This window comes from Adelges cooleyi, unplaced genomic scaffold (assembly GCF_023614345.1).
Source record: "Adelges cooleyi isolate 19-005CV unplaced genomic scaffold, UGA_ACOO_1.1 ACOO_flye_CR_arks_rails_tigmint_CR_PRNA_40, whole genome shotgun sequence".
In the NCBI taxonomy this organism is placed as follows: domain Eukaryota; kingdom Metazoa; phylum Arthropoda; class Insecta; order Hemiptera; family Adelgidae; genus Adelges; species Adelges cooleyi.
The window spans coordinates 468,733-488,774 of record NW_026096079.1 but is presented as its reverse complement, the minus strand read 5'-3'; the positions used below and the strand labels follow the sequence as shown (position 1 = coordinate 488,774).

At 29.3% G+C, this 20,042-nt stretch overlaps 2 protein-coding genes across 4 annotated transcripts in view; both read left to right on the top strand.

The window, feature by feature from the left end:
• The window catches only part of LOC126841648 (cytochrome P450 4C1-like), a 63,004-nt gene extending 60,010 nt beyond the window's left edge, over positions 1-2,994 (top strand). For all 3 annotated transcript variants that reach the window (XM_050578231.1, XM_050578232.1, XM_050578230.1), the window contains exon 10: positions 2,872-2,994. The gene's annotated coding sequence lies outside the window, so the exon portion shown is untranslated. The remainder of the gene's footprint in view (positions 1-2,871) is intronic.
• On the top strand, positions 1,241-4,384 carry LOC126841634 (cytochrome P450 4C1-like). The gene is made up of 6 exons (XM_050578214.1): positions 1,241-1,447; positions 1,671-1,812; positions 2,097-2,173; positions 2,242-2,431; positions 2,519-2,724; positions 4,301-4,384. Exons 1-6 carry the CDS (start codon positions 1,241-1,243, stop codon positions 4,382-4,384), a joined length of 906 nt encoding a protein of 301 aa, XP_050434171.1.
• The last annotated feature ends 15,658 nt before the right edge of the window (positions 4,385-20,042 follow it).

Sequence of the window (20,042 nt, the reverse complement as noted above, 5' to 3'; positions counted from 1 at the left end):
TTGATTTGAGCCATATAACATTGTAAGTTAAATATTTTCAATTCATATTTTTCTTAAATTTCAGATTTTTAATATGAGTTATTTTCAATCCATTATACTTACTATCCTGTTAGTTATATCGATAGTAATTATTCAAAGGATAAAAAACCAAAGACAAATTACTTTGGCTGCTCAAATACCTGGTCCAAAAAGTCATTTTATTGTCGGAAGCCTACCGACTTTTACTCAAGGAACAGAAAAGTTCTTAGAGAATATTAAACGACTATGTAAGATGTAAGTTATCGCGAATAAGCATGTAAAGTTTTGTGGTATTATGTTGTCTAATTACTGAAAACATTTTTAAGTTAAAATACAACTGATACGTGTGTAATCTAATTTGTTAAATATTAGAAAGACGACATAGTGAAACCAGCTTATAATTATGCAAGATGTAAATACTTGTAGTTAACATGCATTTATTTTGTGGAATAATGTAGCCTTAAGCCAAACAAAAATCAAATTTCGACATAATTAACAATTTCAACTATTATCCATAAAATCTACTTAGTTTTCAACTATACTTTATGTATTGGAGTTTTAAAAACAACATAGTAAAAACAAACACGTTATTGAATATAAACACGAAATTTTTAATTTTATATAAAAACTTTTCAACGAAATTTTATGATCAATTTGGGAATAGTTAGTTTTTTCTGTAGAGTATTTTATGTGGGACATTAACAAAAATTACATGAGAATCACATATGTACTCCAGAACGTTAAGATAGAAACTATTCATATAAAAGAAAGGAATCCTTGACTGTTATTATTTTGTGAATTAATTAAATTTGTAACATAAGTACTTATAGAAAAAATTAAAAACAAGCTCATTATGTTCAAGGTACGAGCATTCATTATTTAAATTTTGGTTATTTAACAAGCTGATTGTTTGTTTATCCAACGCCGATGATATAGAAGTAGTAATGAAAAGTTCAAATTGTTTTCAAAAGGATTTCCCTTATTTGTTAATGGAAGACGTTTTCTCGATTAAGGGATTAATTACAAATAATAATATACATGACTATAAAAGAAACAGGTAAATTATTGTTATATATAGTATGATATTATAGTTATAAATATTTTGTAAGAAACAAATAGAACATACTGTTCCTATTTAAAAAAGATGAATAATTTATTAATAAAACGTACGTTATTTAGGAAAATAATATCGCAATGGTTAAAGTATTCAAATTTAAAATCAATGATAACTTCTTTCTACGATGAATCCAAAATTCTTGCACACATATTGAGTGAAAAGAGTAAAGGAAAACCATTTGAACTTGAAATAGGCCGCCTTTTCAACCTAGCGTCGATGGACACTATTGGGAGAACAGCGCTGGGAGAAGAATTTAACTCACAAAACCAAGAAAACCATGATTTCCAAAAAAGTTATGAACGTATAGCAAAAGTAAAACTTTTTTTTCTTCATTTTTGTAGTAACATAAGAACATTACACGGAACTAATATCCGCTAAGAAGATTATTATTTTTACATTTTAATTACAGATGTTTGCATACAGACTTTCGAATCCATGGTTTTTATTTTCGACTTTTTTTTCACTGTCATCAAAAAAACATGAACAACGAAATAGTCAACATTTAATGCGTAAATTTCTAAATGACTTAATTCAGAAAAAACAAGTCGAACTCAATGAAAAAGCGAAAACTACAACTACAACTCAAAAACCTATATCCCTAATTGAAATTCTATTAGCAAGCGAACAACAAATATCACCTAAAGAAATACGGGACGAACTTATAACCATTATTAGTGGTAAGCATTATATTTAAATTCTATAGCTGTAAAAAGTTTTAACAATGTTTTCAAACTAATTTTTTAGTTAAAAATTTCGGTATTTCAATGATGTATTATTTACTACTTATGTCATTAAATACATCATAAAAAAAATTTACCTCATTCTCTTCAAAGTCAAAAAATCACTGCTTTTTATCTAAGAATTTAAACATGCTACATTTAAAAAAATATAAAATATAATTTCCAAAATTGTAAAAGAAATTCTACTAAGTAACGTTATTTAAATGTATTTTATTTTTAAGCGGGACATGAAACAACTGCAAAATCAAATTCATTAATTATATTTATGCTGGCTCATCATCAAGATGTTCAAAAAAATGTAATTTTTTCTGAAATAAATTACAATTCCATATTTACTTTAAACAAACTATTTAATTTCGACCCTAGGTATATCAAGAAATAAATTCAATATTTTCGGCTGGCGATTTCAACCGATCACCTACACACGATGATTTACAGAAAATGGAATACTTAGAACGTGTAATTAAGGAAACCATGCGACTTTATCCAACTGTACCCCTAATTACCAGAAAAGTAGAAAACGAAATGATGATTAGGAAATATGTTATCCCGACAGGTAGAATATTATAAGAAAAATAAGTTTTTTAAATTTCATAGCTAAATGGTGATTAAGTCATAGTAATCGAATATTATTATTTTATAGACGCAAATATTCTGATTTGTATTCAATGTTTGCATTTAAATCCCAAGTACTATAAGGATCCAGAACAATTTAATCCTGACAACTTCTTACCTAACGTGTGTCGCCGTCGTCATCCTTTTGCGTACATTCCTTTTAGTAGTGGCTCAAGGAACTGTGTTGGAATGAAATACGCAATGCTTCAAATGAAGACTGCGATATCTACTCTTGTAAGGTCCTATCGGTTTTCGCCTTCGGAAAAATGCCTTACGCCGAAGGATCTAAGATTATCTTTCACTCTATCAGTGGAATTTATCAATGGATGTAACGTTAAAATAGAACCGAGAACATAATAGCTTGGAATTTAAATGGTTTAGGTGCGTTTTGTTCAAGTAATTAATTAAAAAATAAATTGTTATGTACTGGAAAATGTTTTGGTGTAAAAAAAAACACTGGGTTATTATTGGGTTATTATTAACACTGGGTATTATTTAACTCCCTTTCATATAATATTATAATGGTATTTTTTATTAAAAATAGCAAATAAATATGTATCTTAATACTTTTCGTGTTCATTATTTATAGTAGTTAGGCATAGCTCTAGAGTTTATCTGTGGATGTTACGTTAATATAGAATCAAGATCGTATTGAGTAATTAAAAATATTTAGATATGTTTTAATTAAGGTAGAATTTACTTTGATTGTTTACTGTTTTAAAACAAAATTGAAATACACTATGTTCTTTTAATAACATAATAATACACAAAAAACAAAACTCTTTGTGGATCATAAATCATGTATTACTAATTAAGTAGTGTTTTGTTTCTTAGTATATTTTTATTAGCTTTGAATATTGTATGATAGGGTGTAGTATGTATACTTTGTCAATTTAATTTTTTATTTCCACTGTTTCTCCTTGATTCAGACATTTTAACGACATATTATTTTTAATATAAATGTAAATATTTTATCCTAAATTTAATGTAATATCTTCGTTAAATTTTGATAACTCGAATCAATTAATTTAGCTAATCTTGGAAGCTATTGTTTGAAAATGTGTTATTCAAAATTACCCAGTAGGACATTTTTTCATAATATTTATACCATAATTTTTAAATTAATTAGCATTTCAAAAACGTTTCGTAATAATACACATTATATTAGATTAATAATACAACGTAATTAAGAGAGTTAAAAAACCGTGGGAATTGGTTCGTAAAAGTTACACTTACATTGCTGGAACTTAGCCTGCGCACAAACGTGTGGTCTGTTTTAATTATTTAAATAAAACTAATTTATAAATGCCATTGTTATCAAATCCATTTTAATTTGACCTTAGCTAAAAACAAACATTATGTTTAGATAGATAATGTTAGTTTTCAACCTTCATTACTTTATTTAAATATGCATTTATAATTTGTACATATTAAGTATATTTACTGTTAATATTATTCCAACTCATTTTAAAATCATTTTCAATAGTATTATAATACTTAATTGTTCTTATTCTTAAGATGAGGCATCATTAACCATCTAAATGCATATATTTTATTTTGTATAGGTATATAAAAGGTTTTGGTATTTAAATTTACTGTTTTTTTATACTCGGATAAAAATAATTCCACCCTTCCACCAGACATAAATTTTAATTTTAAATAACTTTTAAAGTAATTATCCAAAATTTATTTTCAACCACTAAACTTCCAAACTGTCGCGATTTAAGAATCATGTTGGCGGTTGAGCCGCGGTTTAACACCACTACTTATTATGGCCTAAAAAATGTATTACTTTTGTTCGCCTATTTAGTTGATAATCGATCAACTAGAGAACAGCGATAGTTACACGGCTGACCTCACATGTTCAAATGCATTGCATTCAATAAAGGCTTAAAGGCCTAAGGCGACCTAAAAATATCGTAAAAGAATCTTAAATTTGAAAAAGAATAATACATATACAATTATGTTTAAATTTTTTAAAATAACTTAAAGGTGTTTAAATTTGTTATTGTGTGTTTGTACTTTTTTCTAAATTAAAGATAACTTTAAAAACTACACAATTGTGTTTAAAACCTAATACATTTTAAATTATAATCTGACTGTCTGATTTGAATATTTCTAAAAATGCTTCATAAAATACATCACGAACATAAACTTTAAATAGCAATAAATTTTGAACAGTATGTTATAAAAAACTTTTTTAACATTTGTGTATTTAAAATATTATTCGACTACAGAATATCCCAACAAATTTAGGGGTTCCCATTTTAAATTTTAAAAGTTAATACCATGCTTGCGCTAACTACTTATACTATGATTTTAGATTGAAGCGTTAAATGTGCCTAAAATAAAACCTACAGATGTCCAAATATCGGAATTTGAAAAATTCAAAATCAGCTCTAAAAATTGGCCGTTTTCTTTGTGTTTTAAATAACTTACAATGCAATATGGCTAAAATCAATTTAAATATAATACAACAATTTTTTTTTAATATTAGGTATTTAAAAACGTGACATAAGGCATGTTATGATTTAAAAATTTTGAAAATAGGTGGAGTTTTATTGAGTATAGTTTATAGGTAATAATAATCTTTTTACCCGTTTTAAGATTAAATTTTAATACATTTATAATGTTGACGATATCATATTTGAAGCTATAAAGCACTGTCGAAAAATATAATTTTTAATTAATATCAGATGCCTACTTTAGTGTCTTGTAAAGGTAAACTACATAAAGTACTAAAACTTATTAAAAAAAAAAAAAAAAAAAACGTATTTAATGGTTTTTAATTAACTACAGGTGATATTTAATACTATCTTTAGTGTATTGTAAAGATTAACTACATATTTATTTTTTGTAGTAAAACTTACTTGTTGAAATGGAAAATTCATGTTTTTGGTTGCTGATGAAATTATATAGTTATATAATTTTACGGAAATATATAATTTTCACGTTTCGTTGAGTATTGCTTAAAGGTAATAATAATCTTTCTACCCGTCTTAAGCTTAAACTTTAATCCTTGAATAATGTAAACAATATAATATTTGAGGCAATGAAACTCTGTAAAAAATACGGTTTTAACAGAATATATTTAATGCCAACTTGAGTGTCTTGTAAAGAATAACTAAATAAAGTACAAAATCATTAAAATGTTTTTAATTTTGGTAGTGAAACTTACTTGTTGAAATGGAAAATTTATGTTTTTGGTTGCTTATGAAATTATATAGTTATACAGTGTGTAAATTCCTACAATTCCTTAAATAGTAAATTCCTGGTATTCTTGTTCCTTCTATACGTTTTTCTTAGAATTTAATTTTCTATATATATTTTATCAATAAATTTTTATTTCCATTGTTTTTCTTCGATTCAGTCAGTAGTTGAATGTACATATTTAATATGTACATTACACATTACATACAGACATGCTGTCAGTACGCGGTTTGAAAACACAACAATGAGCTAACTTTAATAACATTAAAATTGCCTTAATACTGATGAATTTATCAAATAAATTGGCACGTGTAAAGACATCTCAACTATAAAAATTCTTTTGATAGAGGTAATTTACCCGAATCGAGTTTCCGAAAAAGTCACAAACCAACTATTGTAAATACTAATGTGAATTAAATTAAGATAAAAATTAATGAAGGGAAAGTTTCAACATTATTACGACACGACTTGATTCACGGTCTTATTATTATTATTATTTTCGAAATGAATTGGATATAGTTCGTTTCTAACTTCTTAGTTTTTTCCTTTTGTTTTTTCACTTTAGTATCTAATCGGTTCAACTCGAGTACGACAGTGATTGTAAGGTCCAACAGTGCCTTTTTCTGACATATGTCGTCCGAGTTCAATACGAGCTGATCGAAATTAGCATCTGTCAGCTCAACGACATCATCGCCAGAATAAGATTTCTTTGACGGTTATTATTCAACTTGTTTACTAGTAAGTATTTAAATATTGTAATACTCTCCGGAGAGAAACAATGCGCGAGAAAAAATAAATTATAACATCAGACATTCATAATGTTTTAGCTTTGATTAGCTTCGGGACGACGGCCCAGCCCCGTAAAAAGCACATTTTAATTTATAAAATTCCACTTCTTATTTTTACATCACCAAATTTTAAGTATGAATGTATTCAAGATTGTTCGACACAATCCTACACCAGCTTTGAAGCATCATTTGTGCTGCAACTTAGTTCAGTACGAGCTGATCGAAATAATTATCATCTGTACATTTATCTAATCTTGTTTTAAACGCTTCCGTTTCACGTGTAATTGCGTCTACTCTTTTTGTGGTCCCAACATTTTCTTTTGATAATACATTGACTGATTTCTTAAATTTTCTCTTTTATTGGAATATAATTATAAATTAGTACCTACGAACAATGTAATAAGAATATTAACAAAATATAGGTACCACTGCAGTCGGCTCTTGTCCATTTTTTTATTGTATTTTTTCATAACCTCAAGAGCTGAGTGTGATAATATCTTGCCATTCGGAAAAACATTTAAACATTTTCTAATAATTTTTTGGCTAGAAGTCTTTATATCCTACAAATATTACTTCTTGTTAATTGACCAAATGATTTAATACCGCACCGATTTTATTATCGGCGATGCAGTTTGCTTATAAGTGAAAAAAAGATAACTCATATAAATAAACATTGTCAACACACAAAAGGTAAAGTGGTTACTTGGTTAAGTAAGGTATAACTCCGTGTAGCGAGATTGTACCAAAATCAAGTCCAATATCTACATATGCGTAAATCATATTTCTCTTTTACATTTGAATAATAGTTCATCGATCATTCAACGAACATCAATCATTGTACCTTTTCAGTGTCGTCTTGTTATTTGTTCAAGTTTTTCCAAAAAATTCAACCTACCTACTTACCGTTACATACAAAACTATTGTAGCTGTAAAAAGTGTTTTGCATTGCCACGATTTAACGACTATTCAGTCTATACAACATACTTCGTAGTGGGCAGTTATAGTTTTGTGAAAAGTATTAGGGTCCATATTAAAACTCATATCATTTGATCGCGAGGAATATAAGCTAAAAAAATGTTTTTGTTCCAAATATGTGTTATTGCACTATGCGGTGTTCGCCATTGCCAAACGACGATCACATTGGAAATCATTCGAAATTTACAACGAACCGAGTGGAAATTTATGAGTTTGGTGTTTTCGGGCACTACGTGCTATGCTCAAGAGCCCGGACAGCCGCGGATAAGTTGTGTTAGTATCCCGAACGTTTTGGTGGATTATGAACAATACGAAGTGATACCACCTTTTACGGTTACTGGAGATCTGAGCTATAATATTTTGTTCACTGGAAATTCGCTGGCAACCGTTTTACAATATACAGACAGTTATATGGCTTTTATACGGCAATCTTATAGCGGTCCAGCCGTAAATCAGCCATTGTACACTGTGATGGAGCAGTGTATGGACAATGCGAGTTACGTCGAGGCATTTATTCGGCTTATGAACGTGATCGAAAGTGTAGGCGTTTCTACGTTGGGTAGAATATGTCGTATATCAAGTTTTATAATAGAGACTAAGTCGAAACGGAAGGCGGTTGATCTTCACTTAAAAATGATCGATCCTGTAATAGAACACATTAAAAACAAGTTTAAACGTTATTTAATATCGACCGAATCGGTGCGTCAAATGGAAGTGGCCATCGAAGTATTAAGGATGGACACGAAGACATTAGTAGCAAAAATAGGAAGGAAAGAAATGACGACATTTAAAGCACGAAAAGGATTCTTCAATGATGTATGCATAGAGTTTAATCAACGATATGTCAACATGATGGACTTAGTGGATACTGGCATATATGCGAACATGTATAGTGTATCGAGTATCTACAAAGCCAAAGAAGAATTCGAACGTATCTTAAAGAGTGCAGACCAGTACTTCACAAATGAAATGGACGCTGGACCAATCGACGATGGTAACGAACTAAATGTACAAAATCAACTCCAAAATGAATGTATAAAATTTAATATTTACAGGTAGCATCGGTTTAGGTTAAAATCAACACACACGTTTTTTAACAAATGACTTGAAAAATGTATAAAAATAAAGCTTGCATACATATATATGTATAAGTAATTGTAATAGTATTATATTTGACCTCAAAATGTTTGCTAAAAATTCCTTGTGTGTTATCTTTTAATAAAAATCCATGTAATGAATATGTATATGTATATGTAGTTAAACATATATATATATATTTTCCTTATAATATTTGTATAATTATTATATTATAATTGTTCGCTCAAAATGGTTTTCGTCAGTTAACAAAATACAATTTTCCTTTTTTTTTTTTTTTTGGTTCTCCTAATGACTTAATGTTTGATTACAGAACTTTGATAAAAAAAGTGATATGTATACAACGTAATAGCTCCATTGTAACTTTGCTTTGAACATATCATTTATCTGACCGTTAACATTACCTGATTATTGATTATTTTTAATGTAGTTTAAACCAAATACATTCAATGTATAAACCAGCACAGCAAGAAAGTACCAAAGTCAAGTTCAGTATCCACATATTAGCAAACACTGCCGCAGTGACCGCTAAAGTAGCATAATCTACCATACTAAATCAAGTGTTTTTTTTTTACATTTTAATAATAATAATAAAAACTTTGAACGCATTTCCAAATGCTTGGGTATTATCACCTTACGGTGAAAACAACACATTATTAAAATATAGGTCACCCAAGTCAAACATTGCATCTAAATCGTTTTGTTATTCATTCCGAGTTTTTCTTAAAAAAATATATAAACAGAAATATACCTACTAGCAAAAATATTAGCGTTAAAAACATATTTGATGTAACTGTAAAATGTGTTTTGGATTACCACGCAAGTTATAACAATGATTCAGTCGATACAAACATTTGTGAAAAATAGTACTAAAATAAATTAATACCTGTAATATACCGGTAACCAACATCCAGACAGTTACATGGCCTATGTACAGATAAGAATGATGTTAGAGAAGTCACATGCATTTGACATGAAACCTCACTATGATGACCTTACTATGATGCGGTCGAATGTTTAATAACACACATTGACAACACGTTTGAAAAAAATTGTCAAAAATCAGCTAAAGTACTACAAATTATCTTAAAACTGGGATTTCAATATTTTAAAAAGGAAACGGACACCGAATCAAGCGGTAAATGTACTGCATCAACTCCAAAATGAGGTAATAAAAAAACAATTATAGTATTTACGGATAGCATTAGTTTAGGTCATAGCCAATACAAACATTTTTTCAACTAATGGCTATGTAAAAATTGATAAAATTGGGGCTTGCATAAAAGTAGGTATTTCCAGAAGTTTTTGATATAAAAAAATTTCTAGATCAGCCAATAGTTTCGTTATTAGCCGCAAATTTTGTTTTAAAAAGATAAAAACCCCATCATTATTTTAATAATGGTATCGCTTATTAGTCATTTTTGAATTGTTATCATAACAATTTAAAAATGAGAAATATCGTGGAAAATACTGATTAAGCCTTTATTATTTTTAAACCAATCCGTGACTGAAAACCAAAGTATAATAGGTCGACCTAATTTTTTTTTTTTTTAATTCTAGAATTATCCACTAGATCGCATTAGTAAGATGAAATGTGATAAATTAAATAATAAAAAAGGAAAAAAAAGATTGTTGCAAGAGAGCCACATGGCGCATTGAAGGGTTAAAAATTGGTGTACTAAAATTAGCTCTGGCACATAACCGAAAAAAACGTTACCACACGGAGATGGGGTTGGGACGGAAGATAGGGGTATGAGATAGGGGGTAGGAGATATGGGGTGAGAGATAGGAGGTGAGAGATAGGGGTAAGAGATTAGGGTAAGATATTGGAAATAAGAGATATGTTGTACGTTCAACGTTAAAATTAGAACTAAATGATAAATTCAAAATAGTTTAAGGGCCCAAATTCTCTATGAATTGTTTTAAGCCAGATATTATACACTACAATATTAGCCAGAAACTTGATGTTTTAATATACCAGCTTGTTACTGCTTCTTAATACACTATATCATTATCTATAATTCCACCACTACTCTAAATTTATTCGGTACTTGACGTGAACGAGACATGAAAATGCTATTTCGTAGTTGCAGACTCGGCTGAAAAACTTTTTGAAAACAAATTTATCAAATTTGGGCGGACTAAATACTATAAAATTATAAAAAAAGAACTATATATCTTTTTCATCGCTTACAGCAAAAAAACACCTCGTATTACTTTACTGTGTTGTTTTTGTCAAACGCGTCACAACAGATCTTCAAACATAACATTGAACAAATAAAACCTTAGCTCGTGTTGCATACATAAGTTATAAGAATATCTTTACTACAAAGGCTTTAAAATTTGCTGCGATTTTACAGAAACGCGTGACAATGCGTTTGAAAAATTATATCTTATAAATACTACTTCTTTTTAATTTCCCAAAAAATCAGCAATAGTAACTTTTTTAATACCCAAACATTTTTACTATCGGCGCTGCTATTTGATTAAGGCTGAAAAAAAATAAACACTGTCAACACAAAAAAAAAGGGTTGAATGTTGAGATTTGTGTGGATCGAGACCAAATAAGAATCAACACAATTTGTATAGTAATAATGATAAAGTAATTTTTCATTAAGATTAATACAATAATGTAATAGTTTAAGTCTTATAAAAATTAATATTACCTACACAGGTAGAGCGATTAATTTGACTCGTTATATATTATTATCTTATAATGTGTGAACAATAAGTAACTAAAACGCCCCCCGGTACCCTTTGATACAGGGCATACATAGTTTCTATCGATAACAGATTAGGAGAAAATTGGAAATTAAGCGTTTATAGAACTTTTTAAAATTCAAATCATTATATGCGTAAATTAATTTTAGAGCCGGTTTTGATTGATTTTAATTTTGACTTTTGCATGTTATTACAAATATTCTGTTAGCGTTTAATATTTTGAAGACAAAAATGTTAAAAACAATTTTTTATACTCAACTGTTTAAAAGTTATAGCTATTTAAAGTTCAAATTAGTGAACTATTAAGAAGCATTTATAGCTATATTAAAAACAAATATTCTGGTTTTGTATCGAAAAAAGTATATTTTATGAGCTATTATTTTAAAGAACATAAATGTACTATACAATTGAATTAATTGTATAAATTATCATTTAAAAATTTGGTTGAAAAATCCTAATTGTGTTAATTCTTAGAGACTCTATAGTCAAGCATTAAAGTGCTGGTGTATATCATAACATACACAGGGTGATTATTTTATCTTGAACCAGTCAATATCTCACTGGGTTTAATTAATAATTTAATTTTTTTTGTTTATAATGTTTTTATAAAACGTAATCTCAATTTTTCACAATTTTTTTTTGTTTTTAACCAGATACCTCCTGAAATTAAAAAAAAAAATAATACATTTTTATTTTATTTTATTACATATGTACCGGGTGATTAGTTTAACATAGACTCAATATGTTAGAAGAAATTAAACTTTTTAATTTTTTTATAATGATAATTATAAGCTTGATGATATTTTAATTGAAACTTTTATTTTAGTTTACAACATTAAGTCGTCGTTTTAAGAAACCTATCAATGTGTAGTTTTAACAGTAAGAAGAATAAAATGGATTCACAACGCCTTTGATTACTCAGGCGTTTAGGCCTAACTAATCAAAGTCTACAGAGATGATTATTGTAACACTTTCTGTTATTATAACGGTTCAGCAATTTAAAAGTTCTAAAAACGAGACGGTGAACAAATCCGATAATAGGATTTATCTACTCTAGAATGATTTTCGAAGTGGCGCTATAGGTTGATTACAGACCTTTTTATGGAGGTTATTTATATTTGTTAAGACCTCTTGGAGGCCTTCGAGCATGGTAGTTTCTGCGATTTGATTTTCCTTCGGTGTCTGATTATTTTGGGCTATTATATCTTACACTTCTTTATTCTTCTTCTATTTTTCTATATTTGTCTGTCGATCGAATGGCCTCTTCCAGGGGATAGCCAGAGATGTTCTTGATTTGATCTTTACAACGCATTGGTGTTCTACCATGGCTTTACCAACTTTTTTCCTTCGATCATCAGCTTATACTTATCGAATATGGGGATCTGGATGGTTCAATGATTGCATTTTTGCCCCCCGTGTCCCGGTTCGGAGCGTTTATAGTTTTGTGGTTGCAAATAGTGTTCTTGATTTTGGTGTCGTTTCTACGGCCACGTATACTTCATTTCTTTGGGTTGATTAATTACTCTTTTCTGTTACATCCCCAAATTGGAAATGTAACCCACTTAAGGACTGAGTGGAACTTGCATTTTTGCCCCCCGTGTCCTGGTTCGGAACGTTTGTGGTTGTAAATAGTGTTCTTGGTTTTGGCGTCGTTTCTGTCGGTCTTGTTTCCACATTTAGCATGGCCAGAATTGAGAAGTTAGTCCACCTTTACATCCAAGAGATTCTCAGCATCCGTCTGCAGGTCCACATCTTTAAGGCGTTTATACGTGTTACATCTTCCACTTTGAGTGTTCATATATATATATATAAAGCATCACTGAAAAGGTAAGTGCCTTAAGCAGCAGATATTTGGCTGTCCTTCCAAATTGGTATAAGCCTGCGACTGCTTCCCTCCCAAGTATAACACGGCGCCTGATTTCTCTGGAAGATGCGGCATCTACTTGTACTATTACTATTTGCTTGTACCAAATTCCCAAATGATAACCCAATTCTTTTAAAAATTTGGTTGAAAGTAATTGTTATCATAGGCAAACTTTAATAACTACAGTTATTTTCATACAACTTCTGTATTAAATAGTTTTACCTTTATTCTAATAACTATTTAAGTTTTGTGTTCAAAACAAAATGTTTTTTTACATTTTGTAATTATAATATTTATATTTAACCTCAGTAAACATATTAATTGAGGACACTACGAACCAGGAGGTATGAGACATTTGTTTTATAATCTGTAGTAGGCTATACACACACATGGATCAAAATATTCAATAAATTGTTGCCTTATATTCTTTGGTTTCTAGGGGTACATACAAACTATGATGCAATTAATTTTATGATAAATATACGAATAATTTTTTAATGGCTTCGAGAACAGACCCTCAGAACGCTGATGTTGATTGGATCAAATTGTGAATCTAAACCTTTCTCGAATCAACTTAATCGCACACACAAAAATTTCATAAAAATCTGCCCAGCTGTTTAGAAGGAGTTTGAATACTTCCACACGGTCAGAAGAAATATACAGGGTGGCCCTCGAAGATTTTACAAATGAAATAACTTTTATTTTATTGAATATTTTTACTCATTTACGCTATAAGCACCACGGGTTTTATTGCACTTAGCTGTTTTACTTTTCAATATAATTTTTTTTTTTTGTTACGTTTTTGTTTTTATTTTCAAGATAGCCATTTTATTTAGAATAGTTTTTAAAAAAGATTCAGCTATACTATTTTAAAATTGATGAAAATTTAAAGTATTCTTAATATAAATTCGAGAAGGCGTTGTTAAAACCTGACGGGACACCCTGTATCGATAATAGCAACACAAACTTAGAAAAACGTGTTGTTGTACATGAATCACGTACATGTAATCATGTACACGTGTTGGTTTCTTTGCAAAAATTGTTGAATATTATTTGAACTATTGCTAAAAACCATTTTTTACTGACTACTGTAAAAAAAACCTAACAAAAAACACAAACATGGAAAAATATATTATTGTTATTAAAAAAAGTTTTTGTGCGACTATATTTTCGAACCAAATTTGACAAGAAGTCATCTTTGAAAAATCATTGACTTATGTCGTTTTTGAAATGACTGATTCAATTTGAAATTCAGTTTGAGGATATTATCTAATATCATATAACAATTTCATAATGAAATAAATTAAATATTGGCTCTAATACTAAATTTGAAGACTTTGAAGAAGACTATTATGGATTTTCAAACTTGAAATTTGACCTAGTTTTCATATTATTTTTTTCGGTGATGTTAAGTAGTTTCTTTAGTGTATAAGGCAATGTGGTATGCTTACATTTAAAAAACTTTAAACAATACCGTATCGGTTGTACGAAAGAACAAATGCACAAAACCATTATTTTCATCGCTTATATCGATACAGGGTGCCCCATTAGTATATTTTAATAACTCAAATATATTCTCATATTCTAGTTATTTCGTTTCTCTTATTCGTCTTTTATGAATTTAAGAGTTCAGTTCAAGACTATTAACTATTGATAGAAAATAAATAATGCTTTTCTATAAACCCCTAAAAGCCAATTTTCTGGTTTCGAACTCCTATGAAAATAATCCAAATTAGTGGTGCCGAACCTGCTCCTCGGGGAGGGTGGGTGGCTAGTAAGTCATAAAAATAAACTCGCCTATGCATTTTTTACCTTGAGGTGGATGTCCATAATAATTTTTTGCCCTGTCTAATACATTTTAGTTTGGCGCCACTGATCCAGATTTTATGATATTCCGCAAAAATAAAAAAATTGATTAACATCAAAGAATTACTTCAAGAAGTTAAACAGCAACTGGGTTTTTCATTTTATTTTTTAAAAATAAAAGGACCAAAAATAGGTATTTTAAGATATGGAAGACGAACAACGCACCTTATATTAATATAATATGTCTTGATATAACATATTTTAACATTTTACAAACATTCAGTTATTTCCCTATAGGCTATTATATATTGTTATTGACTTTATGTGGAGAAGCTTTGACTAATAAATGTTGTAGAATTAGGTCCGTTTTGTTTTTGTGAACACTTCATACTCGCGTTGTACAATTATTAACTTGTATTCTTATTTTGTTATCGGAATACATTAAAGTCTAATCTAAGTTCATTTGTTACAATGACCTTCATACATTTTTTTGATAAAATATATTTTGTGCATCATAGCCTAAATTGTTCTCAATCTAAATTCAAGAAGGCGTTTTTAAATCCTGACGGGACGCCCTGTATCGATAGTAGCAACACAAGCTTAGAAAAACATGTTGTTGTACATTGGTTTCTTCGCAAAAATTGTAAAATATTATTTGAACTATGGCTAAAAACCATTTTTTACTGACTACTGTAAAAAAAACCTAACAAAAAACACAAACATTGAAAAATATATTATTGTGCGACCATATTTTCGTAGCTAATCCGAAAAAAAATTTGACAGGTTTTAAACCGGCAGTTTGAATTTGATATAACTATGTCGTTTTTGAAACGAATGATTCTTACTTATTTTGTTATAGGAATACATTAAAGTCTAATCTAGGTTCATTTGTTACAATGGCCTTTATACATTTGCTTGATAAATTATAATATGTGCATAATAGCACACGACGATTTAGAAATCTAATTGATGAAAATTTAAAGTGTTCTCAATCTAAATTCAAGAAGGTGTTGATAAAACCTGACGGAACACCCTGTGATAATAGCAATACGAGTTTAGGAAAACATGTTGTTTTACATTGATTTCTTCGCAAAAATCGTAAAATATTAATTAAATTATTGCTCAAAAACAATTTTCACTGACTACTGTAAAAACCCTAACAAAAAAACACCTACATGGAATAAAATGTTTTTCTGCGCCCATATTTTCAAATTAGAAAATGGAATGGTTATTAAAAAAATGTTTTTTAGCAATAGTTCAAATAATATTTTACGATTTGTGCGAAGAAACCAATGTACAACAACATGTTTTCCTAAGCATGTGTTGCTACTATCGACACAGGGTACATACAAATGTATGAAGGTCATTGTAACAAATGAACTTTGTTAAATTAAGACATATTAAATAGAAGTCAACGAGACTTCTATTTAATGTTCGTCTTCCATATCTTAAATACTAATTACTCGAAAAAAAAGATGATGGGTTTTTTGATCCATTAATTTTTAAAAAATAAAATAATAAACCCAGTTGCCGTTTAACTTCCTGAAGTAATTCTTTAATGTTAAATATATTTTATTATTTTTGCGGTATATCATAAAATCTGGATCAGTGGCGCCAAACTAAAATGTATTAGAAAGGGCAAAAAAATATTATGGACATCCACCTTAAGGTAAAAAATGCATAGTCGAGTTTATTTTCATGGCTTGCTTGCCACCCCGAGGAGCAGGTTCGGCGCCATTATTTTGGATTATTTTCATAAGAGTTCGAAACCAGAAAATTGGCTTTAACGGGTTTATAAAAAGCATTATTTATTTTCTATCAATAGTTAATAGTCCTGAACTAAACTCCTAGGCTTCATAAAAGACGAATAAGAGAAACGAAATAACTAGAATATGAGAATATGATATTTGAGTTATTAAAATATACTGATGGGGTACCCTGTATTAGCGATATAAGCGATGAAATTAATGGTTTGTGCATTTGTTCTTTTGTACAACCGATACAATATTGTTTAAAGTTTTTTTAATGTAAGCATACCACATTGCCTTATACACTAAAGAAACTACTTAACATCACCGAAAAAAATAATATGAAAACTATAGTTTGAAAATCCATAATAGTCTTTAGTAAAAAAAGGTTTTTTAGCAATAGTTCAAATAATATTTAACAATTTTTGCAAAGAAACCAATGTACAACAACACGTTTTTCTAAGTTTGTGTTGCTATTATCGATACAGGGTGTCCCGTCAGGTTTTAACAACGCCTTCTCGAATTTATATTAAGAATACTTTAAATTTTCATCAATTTTAAATTAGTATAGCTGAATCTTTTTTAAAAACTATTCTAAATAAATTGGCTAACTTGAAAATAAAAACAAAAACGTATAAAAAAAAAAATTATATTGAAAACTAAAAGAGCTATGTGCAATAAAAACCGTGGTGCTTATAGCGTAAATGAGTAAAAATATTCAATAAAATAAAAGTTATTTCATTTGTAAAATCTTCGAGGGCCACCCTTTCATATTTCTTCTGTCCGTGTGCAAGTATCCAAACTCCTTCTAAACAGCTGGGCAGATTATTATGAAATTTTTTGTGTGCGCGATTAAGTTGTTTCGAGAAAGGTTTAGATTCACAATTTAATCCAATCAACATCAGCGTTCTGTGGGTCTGTTCTTAAAGCCATTAAAAAATTATTCGTATATTTATTATAAAATTAATTGCATCATAGTTTTGATCATCATGTATTGAATATTTTGATCCATATGTGTGTATAGCCTACAACAGATTATAAAACAAATGTCATATACCTCCTGGTTCGTAGTGTCCTCAATTAATATGTTTACTGAGGTTAAATATGTATGATGGTCATTGTAAGACTAGGAACAAAAAAATGTAGATTAGACTCTAATGTATTTCGATCACAAAATAATTATACAAGTTAATAATTGTATACTTTGTACAACACGAGTATAAGGTGTTCACAAAAACTGAACGGATCTAATTCTACTACATTGATTATTCAAAGCTTCTCCGTATAAAGACAATAACAAAATATAATAACCTATTGGGAAATGACTAAATGTTTATAAAATGTTAAAATATGATATATCAAGACATAATGTATTTAATATAAGGTGCGTTGTTCGTCTTCCATATCTTAAAATACTTATTACTCGAAATAAAAGATGAAGGGTTTTTTGGGCCTTTTATTTTTATTAAAAAAAATAAAACACCCAGTTGCCGTTTAACATTCGTAGTAATTCTTAAAATAACTTTTATTATTTTCACGGTGTATCATAAGACCGGACATGTGGCACAAAACTAAAATTTAATGGGATGAACAAAACAATATAATTGACACCTCAAGGTGTGGTTAGGTAAAAAAAGCGTCGTCGAATCTATTTTCATTACCAACCGGCCACTCACCCTCCCACTACCACTCTATAACAGGGAGGCTGTCGCCCCCTTTTCTGAGGAGCAGGTTCAGCACCGCTGATCCGAATTATTTTTGAAATCCAAAAATTGGATTTCACGGGTTTAAAGAAAAGCCTAATTTATTACCTATCCATTGTTCATATTCTTGATCTGAGCTCCTAGGCCCCAATAAAGACGAATAAGAGAAACCATCTAATTAGATTAAATATGAGAATATTATATTTGAGCTATTACAATATACTGATGGGATACCCTGTACCGATAAAAGCGTAAAAACTATGATTTTGTGCAATTGTTTATTCGTACAACCGATAACGTATTGTTTAAAGTATTCCAAATGTAGGTATACTGCAAAGTTATCCACAGTAAAAAAAAAACTCAGCAACACCGATAAAAAAATATAAAATAATTAGGTAAAATTTTAAGTTTTAAAACCCATAATAGTCTTCAAAATCTACATTTATTAGTGTTAAAGACACTCTTTGGATTATTATATACAGGGTGATCCACTTATTGTAAACCACTCAATATATCATAGGGTTTAAAAGAGCTGACAATTTAAATTTTTTATTTTTTTTATACAATGTGATCTCAATTTTTCACAATTTTTTTGTTTTTAACCCCCTCCTAACTAAGTTATTTTTTAAAGCAACTTTTGAAACTTAAATGGTAACCTCTCCAACGTTGTCTTGTTATTTGTTCAAGTTTTTCAAAAAAATCTATCCTACCAACTACGAACAATATTATCGTTATAAACAAATTTAATGTGACAGCAAAAAGTGTTTTGGATTGGCACGTAAGTTATAACAGCGATTCGGTCGATACAACATACTTTGTAGTAAACAGTTATAATTTTGTAAAAAATATTAGCTTTTATTTTATAACAAAGATCATTTTATCGCAGATACCTGTTTTAATTTTTTTTTCAAAAATAACAAATACAATTTTAAAAATGTTTTTCTACCAAATCTTTGTTTTCGCACTATACGGTATTCGCCATTGCCACTGCCATCTGTTTACGACAATAAATTTGGAAACTATTCAACTGTTGTATCAAATTGAGTCAAATTTTATGAATTTGGTAATTTTGGGTAATACGTGCTATACTTTTGAAACCGAATCCCCGAGGAAAAGATGTCTTACTACACCGGACGTTGTAGTGAAAAATTATAGAAAATTCTATGTGTCACCACCTTTTGCGGTTAGTGAAGATCTGAGCCATAACGTTTTATTCACTGGAGACGCGCTGGCAACCATTGTGAAAAATACAAACAATTTTATGGCCTTTGTAAAGGAAACCTATTGCTGTCCAGCCGTAAACCGAACATTGGGCTCAGTGGTGGAGGACTGTGTAAACGAAGAACGTCACGCCGAGGCATTTATACGGGTTATGAACGTGATCGAAAGTGAAGGCATTACAATGTTAAATAGAATATGTCGTATATCTAATTATATTATAACTCCGAAAAAGCCACCGAGGGATATTATATTTTACTTCGAAAAGATCGATCCTGTAATAGAACACATTTTCAACAAGTTTAAAATGTATTTGATATCGACTAGACCGGTGCGTCATATAGTAAACGCCATCAATGTAATAAAGGGGCGCGGGTTGAGGAATGAACGAAAAGAATTTTTCAGTGATACATGCAAGGAGTTT